Genomic DNA, 26122 nt, shown 5'->3' on the forward strand with positions numbered 1-26122 from the left:
TCCTAGCTCATCACTCTTTGAAATGAACTTATTTCCTTATTCCTTATTTGCTTCTTTCACTAGAATGAATGCTCCATAAGAGCAGGGACCTGCTTTATCTTGTTCACCATTGTATTCTCAGTGCCTAGAACTACATCTGGCACATAGTAGGTGCTCAATAAATATCAATCGAATGAATGAGCAAATGAACAAATGAACAACCTGTGAGGTAGGCAACATGATTCTATTTTACAGAGGAGAAAACAGACTTAAAGAATTTAAGTGGTGGAGCTGCATTTTGATCCTAAGTCTTAACTGACTCCAACATCCATGCCCTTGGCCACTGTGCATCGCCTGGGTGTAATGAACATGCTTTGCTTTTATAATCCATGCAAATAGCAAAGCCATTTCCATGTTAGTAGAGAGTTAAGCATTACAAGAATTATAGTGCCCTTAAAATGTGCATGCATGCAAGATACAACTACACATGCCACCCTGTTTATTCAGCTAGGGTCCAAATGAATTGCCATTAACAAGGAGAGGATTCAGTGTCTCTGGCTGGTTTGGAAACATTTTCCTAGTAACCAACTGAAATTTGCAAAATAAAGCCACTAATGACAAGGAGCTTTGCTCTATGTCTTCATTAGTCAGCTGTCAATTTTTATCTCCTGAAAGCCTTCTAATCTACTAGAACTCTTGTTTTTCTGTGATTTCTGAACAGAGGAAATTCTAATCCAAACCCTCTTATTCCAGAGGAATGGAAAGCCCAATTCATTAAAACAGAAAGGAAGAAACTCCTGAACTACAAGGCTCGGCTGGTGAAGGACCTACAACCCCGAATTTATTGCCCTTTTGCTGGGTATTTTGTGGAATCTCACCCATCAGACAAGTATGGCTGTATATTTTGCATAACATATTTACACATGAGTTAATGTATGCTGGGATGAATGATTTAGCTGTGAATACAACATGAAACGAGAAAAAGTGATTAGTAGGAGTCTGGAGCTTATTTAACAAGCTGCCTGGGAACAGAGAGCCATGCTTGACAGCTAGAGTTAATTCAGATAGATTTTGTCCAAAAGGATCCTGGAAAGATTGAAGACAACGGTTATGTATTCAGTATACACTAGGGATTGAACTGGGGCTTTTAATCATTTAGTCTTCCAATGACACTGTAAGGTAAGTGTTATTATACCTGTTTAAGTTAGGGAATCTGAAATTCAGAGAGGCTAAGGGACTTGCTTGAAGTCACCCCGCTGGAAACACTGGAGGTGAGAAATGAATCCTGGTATGCCTAGCTCTAAAGCTATTTTCTCTATACCACACTACCTCTCAGAATAGAGACTGTATCGTTATCAAGTTATTTTCTCATTTTTGAGTATCTAAAAGGACTTCTCTTGCAGCAACATAACTTCTAGATCTTGTTTTTCAAGTGTAGTTTTGGAGGTCAATGAGTTTTCTTTGAGAATGTTTAAATGTTGAATTTTCATTTTAATGGTCAAATGAATGACAGTCTTAATACTGGGTATTGCACAAGATTTCACAAATGTGAATATTCACACTTATGGTTCTTTCTTGGTCACTTTGATACCAAGTCATCCTTAAAGATTTAGCAGTTAACTTTTAATAAAATGTTTCTCAAACAGGAGAAACTTCAAATTTAAGGAACACTTTTTTTAGTTCAGCTTAACCACTGTTTTTAGGTTGGATTGTCCTTCTTGGGACTTTACTGCTGTCAGGTGCTTGAGCTGGGGAAGTGCTTTTCCTTTTCTCTCAAAATATGGACCCTGTCATCCAAAATTTCCTATGAATTACTAAAGCCAAACTAATCATTTGCAAGATTGTTAGTGTCCTTTTGAGGTTTTGAGTAGACCTGCTAGGGCCGAACTATGAGAACACTTATTATTTATATTGCGATCACATTAACTATATAAATTAGTTTAGTATAAATGATATCATTTTGTTATTTAGTCCAAAAACAAGGCATGTCTTTTCATTTGTATAGGTTTTCTTTTGTGTCATTCAGCGGCATGTTAAAGTTTTCTTTATATAAGACTCACACACTTCTGGTTATGTTTATTCCTAGATATTTTCACTTTTTCTTTTGGTTGCTATTGCAAATGCAGTCTTTTCTATAATTGTATTTCCTAAGTAGTAGTTGTTTTAATTGTTTGGAATAGTTTTCAGCTGATTCTCTTTAAATCATCTGCAAATAGTGGTAGTGATACCTCCTTTCATTACTTTATATGTCTGATTCATTGATGTTGTTTTTTTGGATTATTTCAAGTAAAATATTCCTGACTTAGAATGTTTATGCTCACTTAACTATGAAGGATGGAAGATGGAGTAGGTACAGTGGAATGAATGGCGGTAGGCAGCAAATGAAGGACTTAGTGAACCAGGGGAGGGTTGTCTGTGTCAAGTGACAATGATACAGAACCAGGGGAATGAGCTACTCCAATATTACTAGAAGTTGATGGCCCTGGAAAACTTCCCTTCAATTTCCCCCAAACCCTTCAGTTTTCTAAAGAAAATACTAGTTACCAGTGAATAGGTGTGTCTCACACTCAATCTTGACCTAGAGCAAAATGACAATCAGTTAATGAAACAAAAATAAACTTCTCAGTGCCTACCAATGTAGACATGGCACAAAGGTTTCACTTAAATGCACTAAGATTCAGTGTAGTTAAGAACCAGTATGGCATAGACACCAAGCAATCAGAACAGATAACAGGTAGTGCTGAATAACAGGTCCTGGAGGCTCTGTTCTCTCAAACTTTAATCCTTTAGTTGACTGAATGGAGAGAGAGCTAGGAGGCCCCAGGGGAGGGTCAGGTGCCTGGGACAGCAAAGAGGGCACTCAGGGAAGCAGCTTTGAACCAACTGGCATAGAACTATTTCAGTATTTTAGCAACTGTTATGCCTTCTGGCTGAACATCAGTCTGTCCTTAGAGCAATGGAAAAAGGAGCAGAGAAGAGATTCTGCTGCCATTTCCCGCTCTCACATCACACTACGTGGAAATACCCAAGAACTAAGGCATTAGACTGGGTGGTATTTTGCATACCACACTGCTTTGGACAGTGGTGAGCATCTGTTAAAAGATATAAAGAGAAAGCATGTCTAAGATAAATCCAGGAGAGTCTGTTGAAAAGGTGAAAACAGTGGGTTGTTCTGTCACTTTCATGTTCTTAGTTATGGGTCACTCAAGTAAAAAGTACAAAATCGATAGCAATATTTGCCACATGACACTGTGGAGAGTATTAAAGTCAGCCAGTGAGGAAGTATTATTGAACTTGAATTTTTTTAAAAACTCAGAGAAGTTCCTAAATTGGCTTCATGTTAAATGCTCCATGTCAAAGCATGTAGTCTGAATGCAGATAAGTTAAGCATCCTTTGGGATGATCTTACGGTCTAAGGTTTAACTAGAGAAGAGGAACCAGGCAAGATAATGGACATATGAAGTGACTTAATCTATTACCTAAAATGTGAGAAGGAAATAATTTTTCACCTTGGACCCACAAAGGGTTCTCTGCCTGACAGGTTAAAAATGGAATTGTACCCCAGACTCAGGTGTATTAGAGAGGAAGAGAGATGGTCTGTATCTGTGGAAAAACAGAAGTACAAGCAGAGAAAAGAATGCATTGTACATATGGAAAAATTCAAGTAACTGGATTTCTAGTCATAAACCATGGAGACTAGAAGGTAGTAAGATACTATTTTTAAATTGCTTAGAGAAAAGAATGGTCAACATAGACTATATCCAGTGAAAATATCCTTCAGGAATGAGGGTAAAATAGAAACATTCCCAGATGAAGAAAAACTAAGGCAATTCATTATAAGAAGACCTACTTTAAAAGAAATGTTAAAGAAAGTTATTTAGATAAAAGGGAAATGACACCAAAGGGAAACTTGTAGAGGGACCACACTACCCAATTGTAAGACTTGCTATAAAGCTCCAGTAATCAGGACAGCATGATATTGATGAAGGGATAAACACATAAATTAATGGAATAGAGTCCAAAAACAGAGCCACCCAAATATAGCCATTTGATTTTTGACAAAGGTACAAAAACAATTCAGTGGAGAAAAGACAGTCTTTTCAATAAATGTTATTGAATGATGAGCAATTAATTGGACATTCATATGCAAAAAATGAACCTCAATATAGTAGACCCTGCACTGTATACCAAAAAATAAGTCAAAATGGGTCATAGATCGAAATGTAAATGTAAAACTATGAAATTTTTAGAGGAAAATATAGGAGAAAATCTTCATGACCTTGGGTTAAGCAAAGACTTCTTAGATAGCACACCAAAAGCACAATCCATAAGTGAAAATTTTAATAAATTGGGCTTTATCAAAATTAAAATTTTTGCTCTGTGAAAGACACTGCTAAGAGAATGAAATGATAAACTACAGACCATGAGAAAAAGTTTGCAAATCATATATCTGATTAACAATTTGTATCTAGAATATATAATGAACTTTCAAAAATCAGTGTAAGGAAACAGGGCCTCCCTGGTGGCGCAGTGGTTGAGAGTCCGCCTGCCGATGCAGGGGATACGGGTTCGTGCCCCGGTCTGGGAGGATCCCATATGCCGCGGAGCGGCTGGGCCCGTGAGCCATGGCCGCTGGGCCTGCGCATCCGGAGCCTGTGCTCCGCAACGGGAGAGGCCACAACAGTGAGAGGCCCGCATACCGCAAAAAAAAAAAAAAAAAAAAAAAAAGAAAAAGGAAACAGAGAACTCAATAATAAATGGGCAAAACATTTTGAACAGATACTCCACCAAAGAAGATATATTGATGCAAATGAGCATAAGAAATGACGTGCCCATATCACTAGTCATTAGAGAATGCAGATTAAAACCACAATGAAATAAGAATTAAAGTTAATAAAATTTTGAAAGATTAACACTATCCAGTTTTGGCAAAGATACAGAGCAATAGGACCTCTCAGACATTGCTGTTGAGAATTCAAAATGATACAGCTATCTGGAAAGCAGTATGGCTGTTGCTTTAAATATGCATTTATCATACGACTCAGAAATTCCATTCATGGGTATTTACCCTAGAGAAACTAAACTTTTATTCACACAAAACTATACACAAATATTAATAGTAGTTCTAGTCATAATTACCAAATCAACTCAAATGTCCTTCAACAGGTGAATGGATAAACAAACCGTGGTATATCCACACCATGGAATACAATAGAAAATAAATAACTTGATATACACACAACCTGGTTGAATCTCAAAGGTATCGTGCTAAGTGAAAGAAGTCAGTCTCAAAAGATTATATATTGTGATTCCACTTATATGACATTCTGAGAAAGGCAAAACTATTGGGATGGAGAAAAAAGTCAGTGGCTGCCAGAGGTTAGGCTGAGGGGAAGGGAGGGTTTGACTAAAAAGGGCCAACATGGGGGAGTTTTGAGAGAACAGAATATAGAGCAGAGAGAAGGGCTCTGTATCCTGATTTTAGTAGTAGCACAAATCTATACATGTGTTAAAATTCATAGAGCTGTTCACCAAAAGAAATCCAAAAATTGGATCTAAGTAAATCTTAAAAATAAACAACAACAACAACAAAAAAGCTAACAGTTATTCTTAACACCTCAGTCATGTTAATTAAAGCTACATATTTAGGTCATATTTGTGATACAACAAATATATGTGCACATCTTATATAATACACAACCCCTTGAAAAAACCAAAATATACAATTAATCCATTTGGTAGTATTTGAAGCATAGTTTTATTATTTTAAACGTTAAAGTCTTTTAGATGTTTTAATTTTGCTTTTATAAGAGTCTGTCAATTGTATAGAGCATCTGTTTGATCACGAAGTGACTCAGCCCCTAACATTGATAGTGTTTTTATGAGCAAGTACCAGTACCATCTGCTTCACTGCTGATCACTTTACGATCAGTACGTGGAGCATTTTGTGAACAAAGGTCAGGGACTGCCCACATGCAGACGGAATGCATATGTCTTTCTACTCTGAGAGTACACTTACCTGTAAATTTGTTGGATAGTAAAGAAACCAGTCCTTGAGCTCAGTTTTTGTGACAAAATCCTGTAAGTACTGGCCATGATTTCTCATCCATTTAGGCAGCAGAGTACAGTAGGGGAAATAGTGTACATGGAATTTAGGGTCTTTCCTAATACCACTTACTAGGACCAATTTTTTTGACTTCTCTGGGCTTCATGTGACTCATCATTAAAACCTGACTGTTTCCACTGTGAAGTTCTTTGTCCTCTGATGACATATCTCTATGTGTCTAGTCGCTTAATGTGTCCTTTTGCTGATATGTTTCCTTCTTTATTACCTTCTTGTTGATATTACTTAGCTGTCTCTCATCTTCCCAATATTTCCAGAAAGGTTGGCCTAAAGTTAAAATAGAATTTATTTCGATCAATGCTGTTCATCATTCATTCATTCATTTATTGAGCAGCATGTGCTAGGTGCTGGAGAACTAGAGATGAAATGACTGTCTTCAGAGTTGGAAGAGAAAAACAATAGTAATACAGAATGATAAATGTTATGGTACATGTACGTTCTGGAGGCAATGGGATACAGAGGGGAGTCGGAAAATGACTACTGGATGAGACTATGAAGCAAAGTTTTGAAGTATGAGTAGACACCCACCAGCAAAGATGGAAAGATGCTGAGATGAGAGTTTGCAGTTCAGTGTAGGGGACTGAGGCGGGTGTATTTTTGGGAGGGGGCAGTGGGAACCAGACAGTGAACACCGCTGTGTGCCACTCCACATGGCTTGGATTTCGTCCTTAAGAATGAGGAACCTGGTAAAGGAGTCTAACAAGGAACAGAGACGTGATCAGATGTGCACTGGAGAGGCTAGGTTGTATGTCTGCATGGTGGGAAGGGAGACAGGAATGTCGATCCTGGAGTACAGTTTGAAAATCATTACAATAATCTCGGAAGGACTGATGAATGACAGTGGGGATTGAGAATTCAGGTTCTAGAAATATAAAGGAGGTTGAATTGCAAGAACTTGGAGACGAACTGTATATGATGGTTTCTTACTTAAGGACACTTGACCACTTAGTGTGTTGCTGCCATATAAAGCAGTTGTAAGTCACACTTCTGTGTATTAGTAGTTGGCCGATGTTACCTTCTGTACGCACAATACCCTTCAGAGGGCAGCGTCTGGGTATTAATTTTATTATTATTTTAGAGAGGCAGACAAAGAAGCATCAAGAAGTTAAAGACTTTTGTGAACACCACACATTATGTTTTAGGAAGAGTAATCTGATAGCATCCTGGATCAGAGGCAGGGAGATCAGTTGGTGAACCATTCTGAGACTAGAGGTAGTAAGATGATGAGACAAAGAGGTGACACTGCTTCAAGTTGAGGACTGCGCCAGTGGGAGGACATTCACGTGTGTAGGAAGGGACAAGTTCGACATCTTTGGGTGGAGAGATATCTTTACTCATGTCTGCAAGATCATAAATAATGTAAGTCACCTTGGTGCTATAGAAATACAAATGCTTACATATGTTTTATGGTTGTCTATCTGACTGAAAATATCTATCCAGTCTAGGTAACCCAGTTGTAGCTCAAGAAAGTACAATTCCCTTTAACAGAAATGTCTGTCTATGTAACCCATGTCTGGTGAAACACAGTGACAAATCCTGGATCTCTCTTTTTCTGCTCCAGCATCACCACAGTTACCTTCCCATATGACATTAAAATTGATGATTTACAGCTTTTCCAGAAAGACTGTGCCTTGGAATTAAATTTGGGAGATACCCAGCACTGATCAATAGCACAATTAGAGACTAGATCTCAGGATGGACTATGACTGAGGATGTGTGTGCTCTTTTGTAGCAGGTGGATTTTAATGGTTTTGAATGGAAAGCCTTTTTGGGGGGAGGGGGTTTATAAACAATAGAAATTTATTTCTCAAACTTCTGGAGACTGGAAAGTCCAAGATCAAGGCGCTGGCAGATTTGGTATCTAGTGAGGGCTCACTTCCTGGTTCAGAGACGCCTGTCTTTTTACATATAACCTCACATGATGGAAGGGGTTGGAAAGACTTATCAGACTTTACTCCCAAAGTTGGGGAAAGGCTCCTCCTTGTGGCCTCCTGGGAAGGATAAGCCCTGTTTTGGCGGTGGAGAGCTGGGTGGACACTGCCGACCTGGGGCAAGTCACCTGACCCCTCTGATCCTTAGTCTCTTTCTCTATAAAACAAGAGTAATAATGGCAGGTACCTCAGTGGGTTGTGAAGATAAAATCAGTTAGTTCATGTTAAACGCTTAGTATATACCTGCCAAGTAATATTTAATCATCTATATATTTCATTGATATTAAATATAAGAAAACGAATCACTATGCTATAAACTGAAACTAACACACTACTGTAAATAACTATACTTCAATTTAAAAAAACTGGAAAAAAATTAAATACAATATTGTGCTATTCCTACCTCTTTATAGTAGTCTTGCTACATCTAACTTCAATTCCAATCACTATGTGATGATACTAAAAAACAAAGTAAAAATAATAGCTGTTGCCTAATTAGGGACATTAGCCCAAATGTAGTCTTTATTTTTCCTGGGATAAGTGCAGGGGGATTGGGAAATAGGAATGCAGAGGAAACAAACAAATAAAAATTCTGTCATTGTTCTAATCAAAATTTCATCTGAGAATAAACTTTCTTACATGGGAATTTTCTTATTTCTCAGGTATATTAAGGAAACAAACATCAAAAATGACCCAAATGAACTCAACAACCTTATCAAGAAAAATTCTGATGTGTTAACATGGACCCCACGACCTGGAGCCACTCTTGATCTGGGTAGGATGCTAAAGGATCCAACAGACAGGTTTGGCTTAAATACTTACAGAGAAAAAAATGATTCAGGGATTTTTTTCAATATTATGAGAAAATAAAGTACATACCTGTGGTCTCTTGGTAGGTCCCTATTTGTCAGAATATTAAGTTTTTATTGAGTAGCATCCTGAGCTTGTCATGCATTAAGATCCACACATCACTTTTTAAAATGGAAGTCTTACTGTTTAAAGAAAATAAACTATTAAATAAGTATCTTTCAAATCTAGGGGAAAAAAGGTTGGGTTTTTTCTCAGTCCTATATAATAATTACTCAAGTGTTTTCCTCGTCTCAGAGCCTTACTTGAAAACAAAGAGTGAGGAAGTTTTTTCTATGAAGGACAATTGATGCAGCTCAAAACTAAGTTCTCTGAAGTAAAAAGCAATAAGCATGAGAATTGGTTTCCATATCAGTGTAAACATTACCAACTGCCAGTCCCACAGACAGTACCTTTGAACAAGTAGCAGTGCATTGGGAGTGCACTTCAGGAGAAGTTACTATTGATGTCACAGACTATATTTTTACACATACTTGTCTTGAGCCAAATGGAAATGTTAGTTCCTCACCCTTACTTAGAAATGGACTGAACGCGTTGGAGAGCTGGGCACACAGTTGCCAACAGCACACCCCTCTCCTGGCCTTACCTTTGCAAAGTTGGTGTGGATGGTGCAGCCAGCTGATTATGCCCTTTTGCTAACTTCCCATATCCAACTAGTTACCAAATCTGGTCAATTCTTCATAAATCTCTCACAAATCCACCACTCGTCTCCAGCCTCTTCCGTCGTGACCTTAATTCGCCCTCCCACAATTTTTGTTCACCTAGAGTCAAGCAGCGGCCCTTGACTTGGCTCTGTGCCTCCACCCTGCTCTCCTCTGATCTATCCTCCATGCCAGCCTTTTTCAATCTGCTGGCCACAGTCCACTGGTGGGTTGTAAAATCAATGGCATTGATCATGACCAGCATTTAAAAAAACGAGATAGAATAAAACAGAATAGACCTGAGTACATTGCCCGAGTACATATAACAAGGAGTAGTATTATTTCAGGAGACTTTGTTTCACAGGTACGCTTGGTATGTGGACCTCCAGGGTCCTCAAGTAAAATATAATTCTTCCTGGGATCATAAGCAAGGAAAGCCTCCACTCCGCATTGTTGCCGAAGAAACCTTTTTTAAATGCAAAACTCTTCCTGCTTTTCCTTTCCCTGCTTAAAATTCCTTAGGATCTCCCCAGTACCTCTAGGATAAAAGCAGTTTGTATTCTCCAGATCAAGGGTGAGCGAAGTTTTTAATTATTTCAGGTTTTAGCAGGACATTCAAGAGTCTGGCATTTGGCACTGGCAGAATTCTCCATCATCTCTCTCCAGTTCCCCAGATGTTATCCTATGGTAATAATCCTCAAACTTGAATGAACATCAGAATAACTTGAAGCACTTGGATAAATGCAGCTCCCTGGGCTCGACCCCCTGAGATTCTGATTCAGTAGATCTGAGGCAGAGCCTGGGAATCTGCATTTGTATCATTGTGTCACACCAAAGCATTCTGGGTAACAAGAGAGTCGATATTGTTGGATTCTCAGTAGTAATACAGAGTGTAAGGATACAGGGAGGCTAAGTGCTTAACTCTGCCTTGTGAGAGGAAGAGGGGCCAGGAGAGAACAGGACATGTGGTCAAGGGAAGCTCAATCTGAAGTCTTAGGCATCTGAGCTATGTCTTAGAGATCAGGAGGTAGGTTATAATTAAGAGAGACGGATGGAGATTCTGCTCAGAGGGACTGACACGTGCTGGAGAAGGGAGGTGTAACTAGTGTCATGAATTTGGTGAGTACAGATCCTTTAAGTGAATAGACCTATGCCATTCATTTGGAGATGACTTATTGAGATCCTTCTGTATACCTGGCATCATACTAGGTACAAGGAAAGAGCTGTGAAGAGGTCCTTGCCTCATGAATCCAACCATCCACCTGACTGTAGGGTTGGTAAGTGAAGGTGGAGGAAAAGGATGAGACGGGAATGCCCTGTCGGGCCAGGGTCGGAAAGGACTTGTGAGACAGTCCAAGGAACTAGCCTGTGAGTAAGGCGAGCTTGAGAAAGTTATAAAGCGAAGAAGGAACATTACTGCATTGTGTTTTAGAAAAACTGTTTTACTTTTTGGAAGACCATGTCCTGGGGAAGAGGCCACAGGGGGAAGAACTGGAGTCAGGGAGGCCAGCTGGAAGACTGAGGCTTTATCCAGGAAGAGATTAGTGAGGCTGTAAACTGAGATGGGGGGAGGAGTTGGAGAAGCAGCCTTGACATTCATTTAGAAGTTAGGAACTTTAGGTTTTGATAAGTAATTTATTATCGAAACCAGTGCCTCTCTAGCTTTGGGCAAATAATGGACTAAAAGTGTTGTTTTGATAAGTGGGACATAGTTACCAAATCGCTACTAGCCAGGCGCCCATTTCCCTCCTCATCTTTCCCTTATCCAGATCACATCCTATTCTATTGCCAGGATTCAATATTCCATGTTCCATGCAATGATCCATCTTCACACCAGATGGACAGCTCTAGGAATGTCAGAGAACTCTCTCGTCCATATTGCTGACTGGGTTTACATACAGAATTGCCCATCTGTCTGAGAGCTGTGGTTTGATTAGTATAGTGAGAGGACCATATATTAGAGACACAAAATTCTACGTATATCTCAAAGATAGGCTAAAGTCATTTCTATGTTCAACAAATATTTATGGGGCCCCTTCTATGTGCCAGTCATGGTTGCTACTCTCATCAAACTTATATTCTAGTGGAGGTGGGGGGCAGGGCAGGAGTGAGCAGACTTCCACAAAATCAATGTGGCCACTTATATTCAACATTTCCATAATTTAGTTACTTGAGCCGAAAGGGTCCGCATCAGTGGTTTTCCAATTTTTGTTTCCCCAACACGGACTTTTATCTTTAAATGTATTCTGACTTGGAGAGCCATCACACTAAACAATTAACAGGAGCTGTTCTGGTTTAGGCTGGGGTGGAACGCTACCCCTCAGTGTTCCCCGAGGCACTTCTGTGAGACCCCTTGGTATCATCTGAACAGTCTTAAAGCTGCTTGTCTGGTTGACTGTTGAAATTGAAGTGCTAATTTCTGCCTTCCTTATTTGTTGCTTTCTTCTTTCCTTGTTCTCTCACGTTTGTGTCTTTAAGCAAAGGCATCATAGAGCCTCCAGAGGAGACTAAAATTTACAAGGATTCCTGGGACTTTGGACCATATTTGAGAATCTTGAATGCTGCTGTAGGAGATGAAATATTTCATCACTCACGCTGGATAAAAGAATACTTCACTTGGGCTGGATTTAAGGATTATAACCTGGTGGTCAGGGTATGCTATGAAGTATTATTTGTCTTTGCTATCTTGTATTATGAAGTATTCCAATTTGTTTCTCAAAAAACATTTATTAAGCCCTACCATCTGCTTCACAGAAAATAGACTGGACAATGTGCTAAAGCAATCCCTTGTTGAAAATGTAGGGAACGTTCTGAGGTCCAGCTCAGTTTCTCTCCGGGAGCACTTTTTCCTCCCATCACCATGTATTAGTTTTTGTTTTGTGGGTGTTTTGTTGTGTTGTGTTTGTAGTAGAAACAGGTACTTAAACTGTGGAACAGGCAAGTGGGCTCCACTGGAGAGGTGGTGTCGTGTAGCAGCAGAGAAGCAGGTAATTCTTATCTGCAGCTGTGGTAAGGAATGAATTGCACAAACCACGAGGTCAGCTTAGAACTTAAATTGGCCCCAACATGTACGCACAGAGCTCACAAGCCCAAGTGGTTCACGTTATAAGCTGGTCACCAAAACTGAGGAGGTATCCAAAAACAAAATAAGTACCAACAAGCAGGGGGTGAAAGAGAAAGAGGAGGCCTGAAATGGGCTGGAAATCCCTGCAATACTTATATGTATATTTTATCCCACTTACATATAGTGCCTGAATTTGTGCATGGGGAGCAAAGTTTAAGGAAAGCATCAGGAAATGGACAGCATTCATACCCTTAGAAATAAAGACTGGTTACCCTCAGGGTGAGGGCTGTTCTCAAGTTTACCTTTCAACACCTGAACATTAATACCGGGTACCAGGCAACACTTAGCATTCTCAAAATCAGTGAGTCCTAAAAACCTACCTGGGGGTCAGAGCCAGTCTGTGACAAAGTTTTTGATGGTCAATAATGAAACAAGTATGAGTATGCATGTGAGTGTGGTTGCAAAGATGTCAACTCTCTTTTCTTGGGATGAATTGTCATTTCTCCAAGATTAGGTCCTTTCTATTTTTGAGGCATGAGAGCAGCCTTCCTTTAATGAAATAGAAGGATAGTAGATGTAAGAATTTTTTTTAAGTCCTCACTTAGCAAAATGAACTGTTGATGACTACATGAGCTACCAAATATTTTTTAGAAAATTGTCTTTGAAACCCAAAGACCTGGGAAACATTGGTCTACATTATATTTTCAGTTGAGCAATTAGTATGAAAAAGAGAAAACATTTGGAATTTTCAATGACACTCTTTATGTTTAGCTGCTGTGTGATGGTGAGAAAAATTTCACATTTTATTTATTTTTTAGCCTCCAAACATACAGTGGTATTTGGTATCTCATTACTAATAGTGCTTAAGATAATGATATCCTTCTCTGTAAATTTGATTGAAGCTAGTGATATGAAGCAGTTTTGCTAGTGTAGAAGAGTAGGATTAGAATTCAGTTCAGGAAAGAAGAGAGAGGGAGAGAGGGATTGAAGGAGGGGCTAGAGGAGGGGGGAATAGAAGAGAGCAGAGAGGAGAGACTCTTTTTATATTAACTCCACTTCATTGCTATCATTTAAGAGCATGTGGGTCTTGTACGTTCCAAAATTTTTTAAGGACCTTGACCACCAGATTGATGTGCTTCTTCCCTTTACCATGTTGTCATTTGCACAGATGATTGAGACAGATGAGGACTTCAACCCTTTTCCTGGAGGATATGACTATTTGGTTGACTTTCTAGATTTATCCTTTCCAAAAGAAAGACCAAGCCGGGAACATCCGTATGAGGAAGTAAGCAGGAACACCAGTGGAAGTGCTCCTTCCTTCCTTCCTTCCATCTTTCCTTCCTTCCTAAATAAACTTTTTAGTTTGGAATAACCTTTAGATTTACAGAAGAGTTGCAAGGATAGTACAGAGAGTATTGTTAACATCTTACTTTACTGTGCTACATTTGTCACGACTAACATGCCGATACTGAAACATTATTATTAACTAAACTCCATACTTGTTTCTTTTTGAGTTATTTGCAAAGATTGGCTTTTCTACCTGCTTCCTTCCAAACAGCTGACCCGCCTGCACTGTTATCAGACCTGCAAGCACTGATCTCTGCCTTCCTTGCCTTCTCTCCAGTGGTGTCTCCTTCCCCAAACAAACCCAATGGGTGGCTCTCTAAAGAAAGGGAAGTCAGTATAAACCAACACATATTTTGTTGAGCTCCAATTTTTAACAAATCCCTAACGCACGGCAGGCATGGTGTTAAGAGCCGGGGCTTTGGACACAATGTCAAGACTGGGATTAGTACCCCATCCCTACTGATGAGGATTATTGATTATGAGGCTTTGAGTCCCTGTCCGAGCCTTGGTGGTTTTTTGTTTTTTGTTTTCCTTCCATTGGGCTTCTTCCCACCTTATCAGTTTTTTTTTTTATTATAGTCAAATGACATAAAATATGTGAGCATACATTGTAATTTTAAATTCTATATAAATGCAAAAATCACTAAATAAATTAGGAAGGTGTATAGTCTGCCCTTAAGTGTATTACACATGCCATATAAATGTGTAATACCTTAATTATAGAGGTTTAAATGTACCTTTATAAAATAGATGTATTCTTAAACTACATTTTAATAATTTGACTTGTATTTTTATGTCTAGTACTTGCTGTTGAAGAGAATCTTATGGTGAAACTTTAGTAAAACCAATAATCCACTGCCTGCTTTATGGGTTTTAAAAAACTGGGTTTTCACATGTAGGAAAACCCTACATAAAAAACACCCATTTTAAGCAAAGTGAATCTGCTAAATTTATTGCTTTATTTACCAAACACATACATAACACAGCTTCATAAATCTTAGGTCATTTAATACGACCACCTCATTAGCCCATATTACTATACTCCCCATTTATGGGTGAGGAAAATGCCATGCCAAGGGGTTGCATAACCTGCCCAAGGTCGTACAGCTAGTGAATACGTGGTGCAGGGCTTTGACCACAAGTGATCTAGGTCCAGAGTCTGTGTATTTAGCCACTGTCTTGCTTCTTAACTGTGAATTTACAAAACGTATAAATTAAGGTATCTGTTGCCATAAGTGAGATTTTTCTTTGGAATTTTTAAAATCACAGTTCATTAAAAATATTTCATTGAAAAAAAGTCACTTTTCCACAGCTTTTCATAATGCATCTGTTGGATAAAGCAGGCAACAGCTCTCTTGCAGATTTAATACACCATGGGGTAAACCATCATGCCTGCTGTGTACGTGGTGGTCCCTATTTTGACTCTCAGTGCTTTTGTCTCCCAGGATTTTAGTGAGATTTCTGTATGTTGAGGTTCATATATAGAGGATATGCCTAGACTTGGAAGAGCTCCTTTTCTTGTCACCTGGAGCCTTCTCATATTGCCTTTTTTTGAAGGCGGGGGCCATTCATTGCCTTTTAAACTCATAAATATATTTTCTATCACACCAACTCTCCATCTTTCCTAGATGCATGGCTCCTGTACCTGACCATCCTCCTGTTCCAATCTGGATGGGCCCCTCTCTAGGTCTGCTGCCAATCTGTCACCCTGTGACATCCCTTACCCACTGCCAGACCCCACCCATGTCTTCACCTTCTTTGCTTTCCTCCTTTGTGGGACTTTCTGCTTAAGTATCTGCCGAAGAAATGTTACACGGGAGCTAAACTTCAAGTACTTTCCTGTCTGATCTTGCACGATAGCTTGGCTGAACCCATTATGCTGGGTGGCAATCACTTTCCTTGGTTACCTGAAAGCATTGCTCCTTCAGCTTCTACTGTAGTTGCATGCAGTGTTGCTTACCGCAGGCTGACCTTTCTTCCATTGTAGGTGACTTTTAAGAAATTAGGGATTAATCTATATTTACCAAAAAAAAAAAAAAAGACCTTTTCAAGCAGCAGGCTTTACTTGAAGGCAGGGGTTACACGCTTAAATGCTCACAGGCAGACCCGAGGCAGATCCTGTAAACAGGGGGAGCTGGGTGGGGACTGTATCAAGTGGAAAGCATGGGAAGGGAGGAGCCCCTACGGAGCTCCAGCTGATCTTCCGAATTTTCCAGAAAACTTGGATATCTGGATTTTCATGTAAAATACCCAGATTTATAAATGTGGAAAGTTAATTCAATTTTTTAAAAAGGGACTGTAAGCTATCAACTAAGACCTAGGTTGTATTTGGACAGGGGGTCACCCGTTTAAGTTATGAAGTTGAGGAACCAGCTATTAGGCTGAGGGACCCCTAAATACCAAAGTGTGGAGGTCCTTGCTCTGGGGCATCACATATACACTCCTGCCCTCATTCTTCCTGCAAAATTGATTCCATTTATTCAGAGAACTGTCTGAATGTATTTGGCCCAGGAGCCACGCATAGGCGTAAGGAAGGGGTTGACTGTTTTGTGTACATTTGTGCTCTGTGTCCCTGCTGTCATCCATGTCATCTCCTGAATCTGAATGTCCCTCCATATACTCTCTGGGATTCTGCAGCCTCTGCCCTGGTCTTTAGATGCCACTCACCCTCCTGCTTTCCAGATTCACATTAGTTAATTGAAATCTCCTGCTGTCAACGACTCACTTCATTTCTTCTTCACTGTGACAGTTCATACCTGTACACTTGCTTTTTTTTTTTTTTTTTTTTTTTTGCGGTACACGGGCCTCTCACTGTTGTGGCCTCTCCCGTTGCGGAGCACAGGCTCCGGACGCGCAGGCTCAGCGGCCATGGCTCACGGGCCCAGCCGCTCCGCGGCATGTGGAATCTTCCCGGACCGGAGCACAAACCCGTGTCCCCTGCTTCAGCAGGCGGACTCTCAACCACTGCACCACCAGGGAAGCCCCTGTACGCTTGCTTTGTCAACACTTCAGTTGCGTCTGGAAGTGGGCAAAGGCGGGTTATGTATGGGATCTGTCCATCATTTTGAATTAGAAGTCCTTTCTCAGCCCCAGTGACACTAGCCCTCGCTTTCTTCACTTCTTGACTGTTCTACATTCTTTCAGGGTTTCTCTTTCTCCAGCCACCACTTCAATCTCTTGCTTTCCCCCAGGGTTCTGTATTCCACCCACTGAACACATCTGCCAGCACCGCTTCTCTGACGCCAAAACTCCCCAGGTCCTGCCCAGACTTTGCCCAGTGCCCGCTAACTCTGTCCAGCTTCAGATTCATTAGAGTTAATCGCCTGCTAGATACCATCACCTGGATATCCAAATCCCTGGTACCTACTTTTCAACCTGTTCAAAATACGACACATCATCGTTCTCTTAAAACTGCTCTTTCTCCTTTTGTCTTGATCGTTGGCAATATCAATTCCCCCTCCCCACTCCCCCCACAGTGAGCCCGGCTAGTAACGGGGGTAATCTTCAACTTTTTCCTTTTCCCTCATCCCCAAATCTAATCAATCACCAAGACCTTCCCATTTTACAGTCTAAACGTTTCTCAAAACCTCCCCAATGCTTCCACGTGCTCCTCTCTAGTTTGAAAGGTCAAGAAAGGCCATCTCCCCTCCACTGTGAGGAACTAGATCTTGACACTGCACTTTAGCTGGGCAATCCTCAACAAACCGTGCAGTCATGTTTCTAAGTCTCTGTTGGCAAAACAGGAGATCTTCTGACCTGTGTTTGCGATCTCAGTTCACAATGGATGTAATGGTTTTGTAGGAATGGTGCAGGAAAGAGAAGTAAATCCTAAATGCCAATCTTCTGATCATTCCGTGTCATTTAATAGCCTGTCATTTGTGATAAAGTTGCCTCTACTGGCCTTAGCACGATATTGATCAGGAAAAAAAATGTGACGCCAGATACTGAAAAAGGCTCCTGGTAAACTGGAACCTGTGCACCTATGAAGTGTTAAAACCATGTCCTATCTTAATAACCTCCCTTCATGCTACCTCATGCTCTTTTTTTTTTTTTTAATGAATTATCTCTTTTTTTCTCACAACAGTAACAGAGGAGACCGAGGCTTAGCAAGGTTAAGGTCACATGATTAGTAAGTGCTGGGCTGAGACTCAAAACCATCTCTGCCTGTCTCCTAACCCTGTGCACCTTTGACTATTCAGCAGATCCCGTGTCAGGAGTTGGGATTCTTTAAAGGTAAGGGCCTGGCCCACCGCATTAAGGTAATCTTGCTCTGTGGCAGGCCTTGTTTTCAGTATTTTATATACACTGACTCAGTGAATCCTCACAGTAATCCTCTGAGGAATGTTCTGTTATCTCCATTTCATAGATGAGGAAACTGAGGCACAGAATGTTTGCCAGGATCACACAGCTAGACCATGGATTTGAACCCAGCAATCTGATTCTGTCTGTGCTCTCAGCCACTCTGCACCACCTCCCAACCCCGGCTCCTGATCCATTTCCTGTTTTCCTTCCCTCAATTTCTACTGCACTCAGGAGCCTCTCTTTCCCCCTCTGCCTGTGATATCTACTTCAGTAGCCTTTTCTCCTTGACTCCTCAGACCCCTGCCGTTATAGGCAGCTGCTTCTTTCAGGGACACAGGGGTCAGTACCAGTGCTCCGTGCTGGCTGGGTCACCCCTGCTAGTTGTTCCATATCTGTTTCAGATTCGGAGCCGGGTTGATGTCATCAGACACGTGGTGAAGAATGGTCTGCTCTGGGATGACTTGTATATAGGATTCCAAACCCGGCTGCAGCGGGATCCTGACATATACCATCATCTGTAAGTCTGAAAATGCCTGTCGTGCTCTAGGCCACTGCAGAGGATGCTGTGGATATATAAGCAGAGTCGGTGACCAACTATGACCCCAGATTTTGATGGGTGTGTGAGATTCCGCCATTAGAGCTTTAGTTCTTTGTTAACGTGTTAAAAAGCGAAACTGGTTAGGAAAATAACATTTTAAAGAGTCATTGTTTCCATATTCATGCAAATGTGTTTCAGTCTTTTCTGAAAGTAGTTTATGGTATAGGAAAGGGAAGGACATTACTAGAGGGAAAGGGTGTGTTTGGCCAAGACAAGAACGAGGAGGGGGTTTTATGTGGCAAAGATGTGATCATCGAAGACCATTATTTCCCATGACAAATTTTTGCCTGTGCCCCACTCTGAGCATGAATTTGGTGAACTAGTTGGTTAACGGGAATGGCCCTCCGAGTCTCTACCTGCTTACACTTCAAAACCATGTAAGTTTCTCATTGCAAAACTGTATATGTGGACTTCCCTGGTGGCACAGTGGTTAAGAATCTGCCTGCCAATGCAGGCGAACACGGGTTTGATCCCTGGTCCGGGAAGATCCCACATGCTGTGGAGCAACTAAGCCCGTGCGCCACAACTACTGAGCCTGCACTCTAGAGCCCCTGAGCCACAACTACTGAGCCCGTGTGCTGCGACTACTGAAGCGTGCGTGCCTAGAGCCTCTGCTCAGCAACAAGAGAAGCCACCGCAGTGAGAAGCCCGCGCCCCACAACAAAGAGTAGCCCCCGCTCGCCACAACTAGAGAAAGCCCATGTGCAGCAACGAAGACCCAATGCAGCCAAAAACAAAAACAAAACCCAACCGTGTATGCCTTTCAGGCTGTAGTTGGAATATTTGAGTTGAAGTGTCAGAAGGGCCCATTTGCTATTTTCATATTTGCAGCATAATCAGCAAGAGGGAGAATACTTCCTTATCATTACCACTGACCCTCTGAAAAGTTCAGGAATTTAATTTTAAATAAGCAAAGCCTACTATCTTGCTTCTGCCTTGAGGTCCCAGGCACAGGCATGTCTTGAATTTTCTTTTTTATTTATTTCTTTTTGAATGTTTTGAAATGATTTTTAAAATATTTAAAGAATGTAGACATTGTAAAATAAGAGGAAAGAACCGTAGCCCACACTTCCCAGAAAACCTTGTCTGTTTCCTGTCTTCCCCTCCACCCACTCTCCAGGGTAACACTTGATCACAGCACAGTGTGTGTCATCCCAGGCCTAATTCTGAATACATCAACATTTAACTAAATATATGTGTTCTCAATAAAACGTCCCAGATAGTTGGGAAGGAAGGTTATTGTTGCTGTTTTTTAATGTAATCCTAGTACATCTGTAACTTGCATTTTTTACTCATTAATATATCTTTGGTATCCCTAGTGTTAGGACACACAGATCAACCCCCAAACATTTTAACAGCGGTAGAACATTACAAGTTTTGTTCATTTTCAACAAAACTTATACGTGTCTTCTTGTTCTGGAAGAAAAGGAAATGTAACAACTTTGGGGGAGGTTCGAATGTTACTTTTCTTAAAAAAATAATTCCATCTTGGAAGCTTCTGGGATATTGGTGCTGAAGCCTATTTCTTATGTTGTTTTGATAGCAAAGGTCATAAATGTAAGAGAAGCCCATAATGAATCTTGGAAAGCAGTCACAACCCAATTTATCTTTGTTGCTTTCAAAATGGGATTTATGAGTTTATTAAATATTTTTCTGGTCATAAAACTAATACATATCTACTGCAGAAAATTTGAAAAAAATTTTAAATACAAAAACAAAACAGAAAACAACAGTTAAAAACCACAAATGATCACACCATCCAGAGAGAGCAATTTGCATTTTGGTATCTAGTTAATCTTTCTTCACATGCAATTATTTTTATAAAAATGGGATAATACTGGACTTCCCTGTGGCACAGTGGTTAGGAATCTGCCTGCCAATGCAGGGGAACACGGGTTTGATCCCTGGTCTGGGAGGATCCCACATGCCGCTGGAGCAACTAAGCCTGTGCACCGCAACTACAGAGCCTGCGCTCTAGAGCCCGTGAGCCACAACTGCTGAGCCCGCGAGCTGCAACTACTGAAGCCCGCGCACCTAGAACTTGTGCTCCACAACAAGAGAAGTCATCGCAATGAGAAGCCCGCGCACTGCAACGAAGAGTAGCCCCCGCTTGCCACAACTAGAGAAAGCCCGCGCGCAGCAATGAAGACCCAATACAGCCATAAATAAATTTATTTATTTAAAAATAAATCAATCAAAAATTTAAAAAACTGGGATAATACTATACATACTTTTGTTCCTGCATGTTTACTGAACAATCTTTGATCCACCCTGTAAGTTTCTAACTTTCACTATTTGAAATGATGTTTTGCCAAATAAACACGTAGGTGTGTCTTGCACACTTTCATAGTGATTTCTTAGGATAAATTCCTAGGAGTGGAGCTGCTGGATCCAACACGCACTCAGTGTGTAGACTTTTGCTGCACGCTGCCAATCATTCTTAGGAAGCCAGCTCACCTCCCCAGAAATAACGTACAACACATTTACCTGCACCTTCACCAATACCAGGTCCTTTTGTGTACAGAATACAAGTCTATATTTTTACATATAAGAATTCCTTAAAGCAAGGCGCATCACAGAAAAATAAAAATAAGACACAGTTGTCATGTTTTAAGGGACTGCATTCAACACACTGGAAATGTTAAGCTACATTGACATCTGAAACAGTACAGGAAAATGCTGCCTCAGGGAGAGCTGAGTACCAGGTACCCAACAGCTCTTGGCAAAACAATAGACATGGAAGTTTCAAAAACATATTTTTCTGCTTTATCTCTTTTCAGGTTTTGGAACCATTTTCAAATAAAACTCCCCCTAACACCACCCAACTGGAAGTCCTTCCTGATGTACTGTGGGTAGAGAGGACCTGAGATTTCCCAGGTAAAGCATCCTGTAGATCTGGGAGACACCTTTATATCCATCCCATCACACTCTCTTTGGCATCTGAATTAAGCAGGCACCGTGCCTATCAGAAAACCTGACTTTCGGGGGAATGAGAGGAGCTAACATTACAGGAAGAACATTCAAGTTTAAAAAGTAAATGAAATGAGTAGTGAGTGCCTCCAGCCCAAAGTCCATGGAATCTTTGGTCTGGTTGAGGTGAACATGCAGCCAATTAATAGAAAAAACAAAAATTATCCTAGGTGGTCAGTGAGTGTTCAGAGCTAAATCCTGAACATACGAAGGAAGGCAGCAACGAAAGACAAATACTGTGTGATTTCACTTATATGTGGAATCTAAAAAGCAAAACAAATGAACAAACATAACAAAACAGAGACAGTTACAGAGAATGAACAAGGTGGTTGACAGAGGGGAGATGGGTGGAGGGAGGAAGGAAATGGGTGAGGGAGATTAAGAGGTACAAACTTCAGTTTAAAAATAAACTTGCAGGTGCAGTCACAGGTATGAAATGTACAATGTGGGGAATATAGACAGTAACAATGTCATATCTTTGTGTGGTGACATTTCATAACTAGACTTATGGAGGTGATCATTTTGAAATGTATAGAAATATTGAATCACTATGTTGTGTGACGGGAACTAACACAGTGTTATAGGTCGATTATACTTCAAAAACAAACAAACGAACAAACTCATAGAAAAAGAGATCAGATTTGTGATTGCCAGAGATGGGGGGGTAGGGGGAGGAGGAATTAGATGAAGGTGGCCAAAAGGTACAAACTTCTAGTTATAAGATAATTAAGCACTAGGAATTTAATATACAACATGATAAATGTAATTAACACTGCTCTGTGTTACATATGAAAGTGGTTAAGAAAGTAAGTCCTAAGAATTCTCATCACAAGGAAAACATTTTCTACTTCTTTAATTGTGTCTCTATATGAGATGATGGATGCTCATTAAACTTAATGTGATAATCATTTCATGATATAGGTAAGTCAAATCATTATGCTGTATACCTTAAACTTATATAGTGCTGTATGTCCATTATATCTCAATAAGATAAACAAAAACACTGGAAGAAAAAGATAAACACAAAAAAGAAAAGCAGCAACCAAAACTGAAAGGAGAAAAACTAAAAACAGAGTGAGATGGAAAACATCACCCCTCCATTTCAATAGACCCCTCTCTTTTTCAGACTGATGGAGATCAGCTTGTCTGACACAAACCAGACTTGACATTCCTTCCTACCACTCAGGATGTGATTTTATAAAGTGAACTATAAAACCTGTTTCCATACATTTGTTATTGGAAAGGTCACATAATATTACTACAAAGATAGTAAATTCCTTGACTCATGCATTTATTTATTTATTCCACAAACAGCTATCCCATCACGTTGCATTGTAATAATCTATTGTCTCTTCCAGTCAGTAGACTCTCAATTTCTTAAAAGTAGACACTTTTGCCTGCGTAACCCTAGTACTCAGCACAGTGCTCTGTGCACACACAGTATTATGCATAATATGCATTTAAGGAAGGAAGGAACAAGTGAATTTCCATCTTTAACTGTCAGTGTGACTTACATCTTAAACTAAGCTTTGGTGTCCTTACCAGTAAAATTAAGGATCTAAATAGAATATTCTTTTCAGTTGTAATGTTCTTTATTCCATACTCTAGCCTAGATCTTCTAAGTTACCATAGGCTAGAAGGGATGTGAAAGGAATTCACATACAACTAGATTATAAGGCAGACTTAGTAAGCACTATATTTGTTGTACCAACTTAGTGTTGGGAGTACTGAGGAGAGAGAAATTACATCTGACTTTTTGCAATGACCAGGAAGAACTTTACAGAAAAGGTAGTATTTCAGGGGGGTAGGGAGGGGGCGTTAGGAGAGCACCTTGAAGGTTGGGGAATATTTTTAATAAGCTGAAATGGAGGGAGCAATGATAGAATATTCCAGACAGAAGGAGTGGATGAAGTTAAAAAGTAGAAAAATACAAGGTGAATTAGAGCAATGGCAAGTCCTCCTGGTGTGACAGAGAAGGAAGGGAAAGCAGGAACGAGGCCTGAGTGGCCCTGGGAGAATAAAGAGAGTCAGGAGTCTCAATGGGGATGCTGAGCGTCTTCAGTAGTTGCGAAAAAGCAGGAGGCATTAAAGGTAAGGAGGCAGCTGAACGAGACAATGCCAAGTCCAAGGTCTTGGAGATGGAGCAGATCTGAAAAAGAGGTCAATGGTACAGTGGTCAATACTTCAGACTTGGAAACTGACTTCTTGAGTTAAAATCTTGGTTCCGTCACTTCCTGTGTGACTTCTGAGGAATCTGTGTCTCAGATCTTCGTCTGTGAAGTGAATGTAATAATAGCACCTACGTCACAGGGTTGTGTTGTATTCTTAAGGCCCTTCTAGAAGAGTGAGTGGCACATGGTAAGAGAACAATAAATGTTAACTATAACAACCTTATGAAATAAACAGGAGAGTCACAACCAGTCATTTGGTGAATCTGTAAAAAGTTGGGAGAGTCAATTCCAGTTTACATTTCAGCTTTAGATCCTCTTTTAACTTAAAGCATCATAGACTATATAACCTGAACTAAAGACTAAAAATAAAAATTCACCCCAATGCAATAAAAAAGAAAAAGTATTCAAATGAGTTTCATACTGCTGCTCATTAGTAATATCTTTAGTTCACAGGGATACCAAGCAACATGAAAAATTCAAGTATTTACTGATGCTACATCTTGAACATAGAAGCTTATACCAAAGAGACCATACCTTATTGACATCAGCAGTGGATAATTACATGTTGCGTTTGTGAAATGTTCACATATCTTATGTTTGTTGGATCACTACATAGCCAGATTATTAATATTTTACTTATTCCGTCCATAATTTTCTATAAAAGAACCAATGAATGCAATAGGAACAACTTCTCTGTGGAAAAGAAAGATAACAGGAGATGTAAATCCAAGCACAGAAGAAATAGAACGGGCGGAGAAAAGGTTTCCTAGAAGACAGTGAAGAAAAAGGAAAGGGGTGGGGGAGCAGAAGTTAAGCTAGGAGAAGAGAAGAAAGAAGAGAAATAGATAAATGAGAGGCTATAAGAAGAAAATAGGGAAGAGAAAAAATTAAGACGGAACTTAAAAAGGAGAATGTAAAAACAGACATTTTGTTCCTTAATAGATTGATTCCCCAAATAGAGTCCATGAATCTAATTGAGTAAGAAATGTTCATGAGCTGTTTTCAGTTTTTCAAAAAGCATTGTTGAAATCATCTACTTACCAAAACAAGGCTGCGGAGGCTACCCTAAAATGTAATACTTTCATTGGGACTGAAAGTATTTTAATTTGGTAACAAAATCTGTTATTTAATGTAAATTATAAATTCTAACAAATGGCGGTATCTTTGACTAAAAATATGAACACTAGCTAGTGATAAAATGAGTTTTATAGAAAATAATTTTCAAAATCGATAGAATAATCAACAATAAAGACCCATATCTTGAAAAAATTAGGAAATCCTCTTCTGAACACTTGAAAATGCTGTTGCAATGGTTAAAATAGGCAACCAATTTATTTCTGCTAATGTCTGTAGTTTTTGATGATATTCCCATGATTATCACATTATCCCTAGGAATATGTGATTGTTAACTACATTTCTATTTTACATATTGCTATTTCCAGTAACACAAACCCCTCATTGATCTGAACATCAAAATTGATTTTCTGATTATGTATACTACCTCTTTAATTCTGAAGATACAAGAATCCAGTGATGGAATTTATCTCCTTAAATCTCTTGATTATCTACTTCTCATAAAGATGAACACCAATGAAGTTTGATGGCTCTGGTTCACGTCACACATTATGCATATATTTTGTGATTTACATTATGCATATATTTTATAAATTAATTATCACCAAAAAATAAATGTATATCAACAGAATATGTGTTAAAATGTATATGATGAGCAAATAAAAGATTATTTTAAAATACGAATTTGTTTTCTCGCCACCAAGCCTATCTTTATTCTCTTGCTGTCTTCCTAGTTATTGCCGTCTGATACCCTGACTCCAGCAATTTGATATTACCAAGACCTTCAATCCATTGACCCTACATGTCCTCACTTCTCTCCTTATTCATCTTCAATGGTTCTTTTCTACCTGTGTCCACATCACCCCCCCCCTTTCTTTTTCTACCCCACATCACCTGCCCTCTTTCCCTCTCTCATATTCCAGATCTCATTTCCATGACTTAAACCCCAAACTATGAAATCATTCTTTATACCTTGCTCTAACATCTACTGCATCAGCAGATCCGTCACCTTTACCTTCAAAGTATACCCAGAGTGTAACCACTTTCAACCATC

The 26122-nt window shown here is 39.7% G+C and overlaps 1 protein-coding gene across 1 annotated transcript in view; it reads left to right on the top strand.

Moving 5' to 3' along the window:
• The window catches only part of LOC309813240 (cytidine monophosphate-N-acetylneuraminic acid hydroxylase), a 107783-nt gene extending 82037 nt beyond the window's left edge, over window positions 1-25746 (top strand). The window contains exons 12-18 of the mRNA XM_082637877.1: window positions 733-868; window positions 8697-8837; window positions 12021-12195; window positions 13775-13891; window positions 18657-18772; window positions 21634-21730; window positions 24441-25746. Coding sequence (XP_082494003.1) covers window positions 733-868; window positions 8697-8837; window positions 12021-12195; window positions 13775-13891; window positions 18657-18772; window positions 21634-21709 — 761 coding nt within the window. The 3' untranslated portion in view covers window positions 21710-21730; window positions 24441-25746. The remainder of the gene's footprint in view (window positions 1-732; window positions 869-8696; window positions 8838-12020; window positions 12196-13774; window positions 13892-18656; window positions 18773-21633; window positions 21731-24440) is intronic.
• The last annotated feature ends 376 nt before the right edge of the window (window positions 25747-26122 follow it).

This window comes from Mesoplodon mirus (assembly GCF_964341445.2).
Source record: "Mesoplodon mirus genome assembly, chromosome: 12".
In the NCBI taxonomy this organism is placed as follows: Eukaryota; Metazoa; Chordata; class Mammalia; order Artiodactyla; family Ziphiidae; genus Mesoplodon; species Mesoplodon mirus.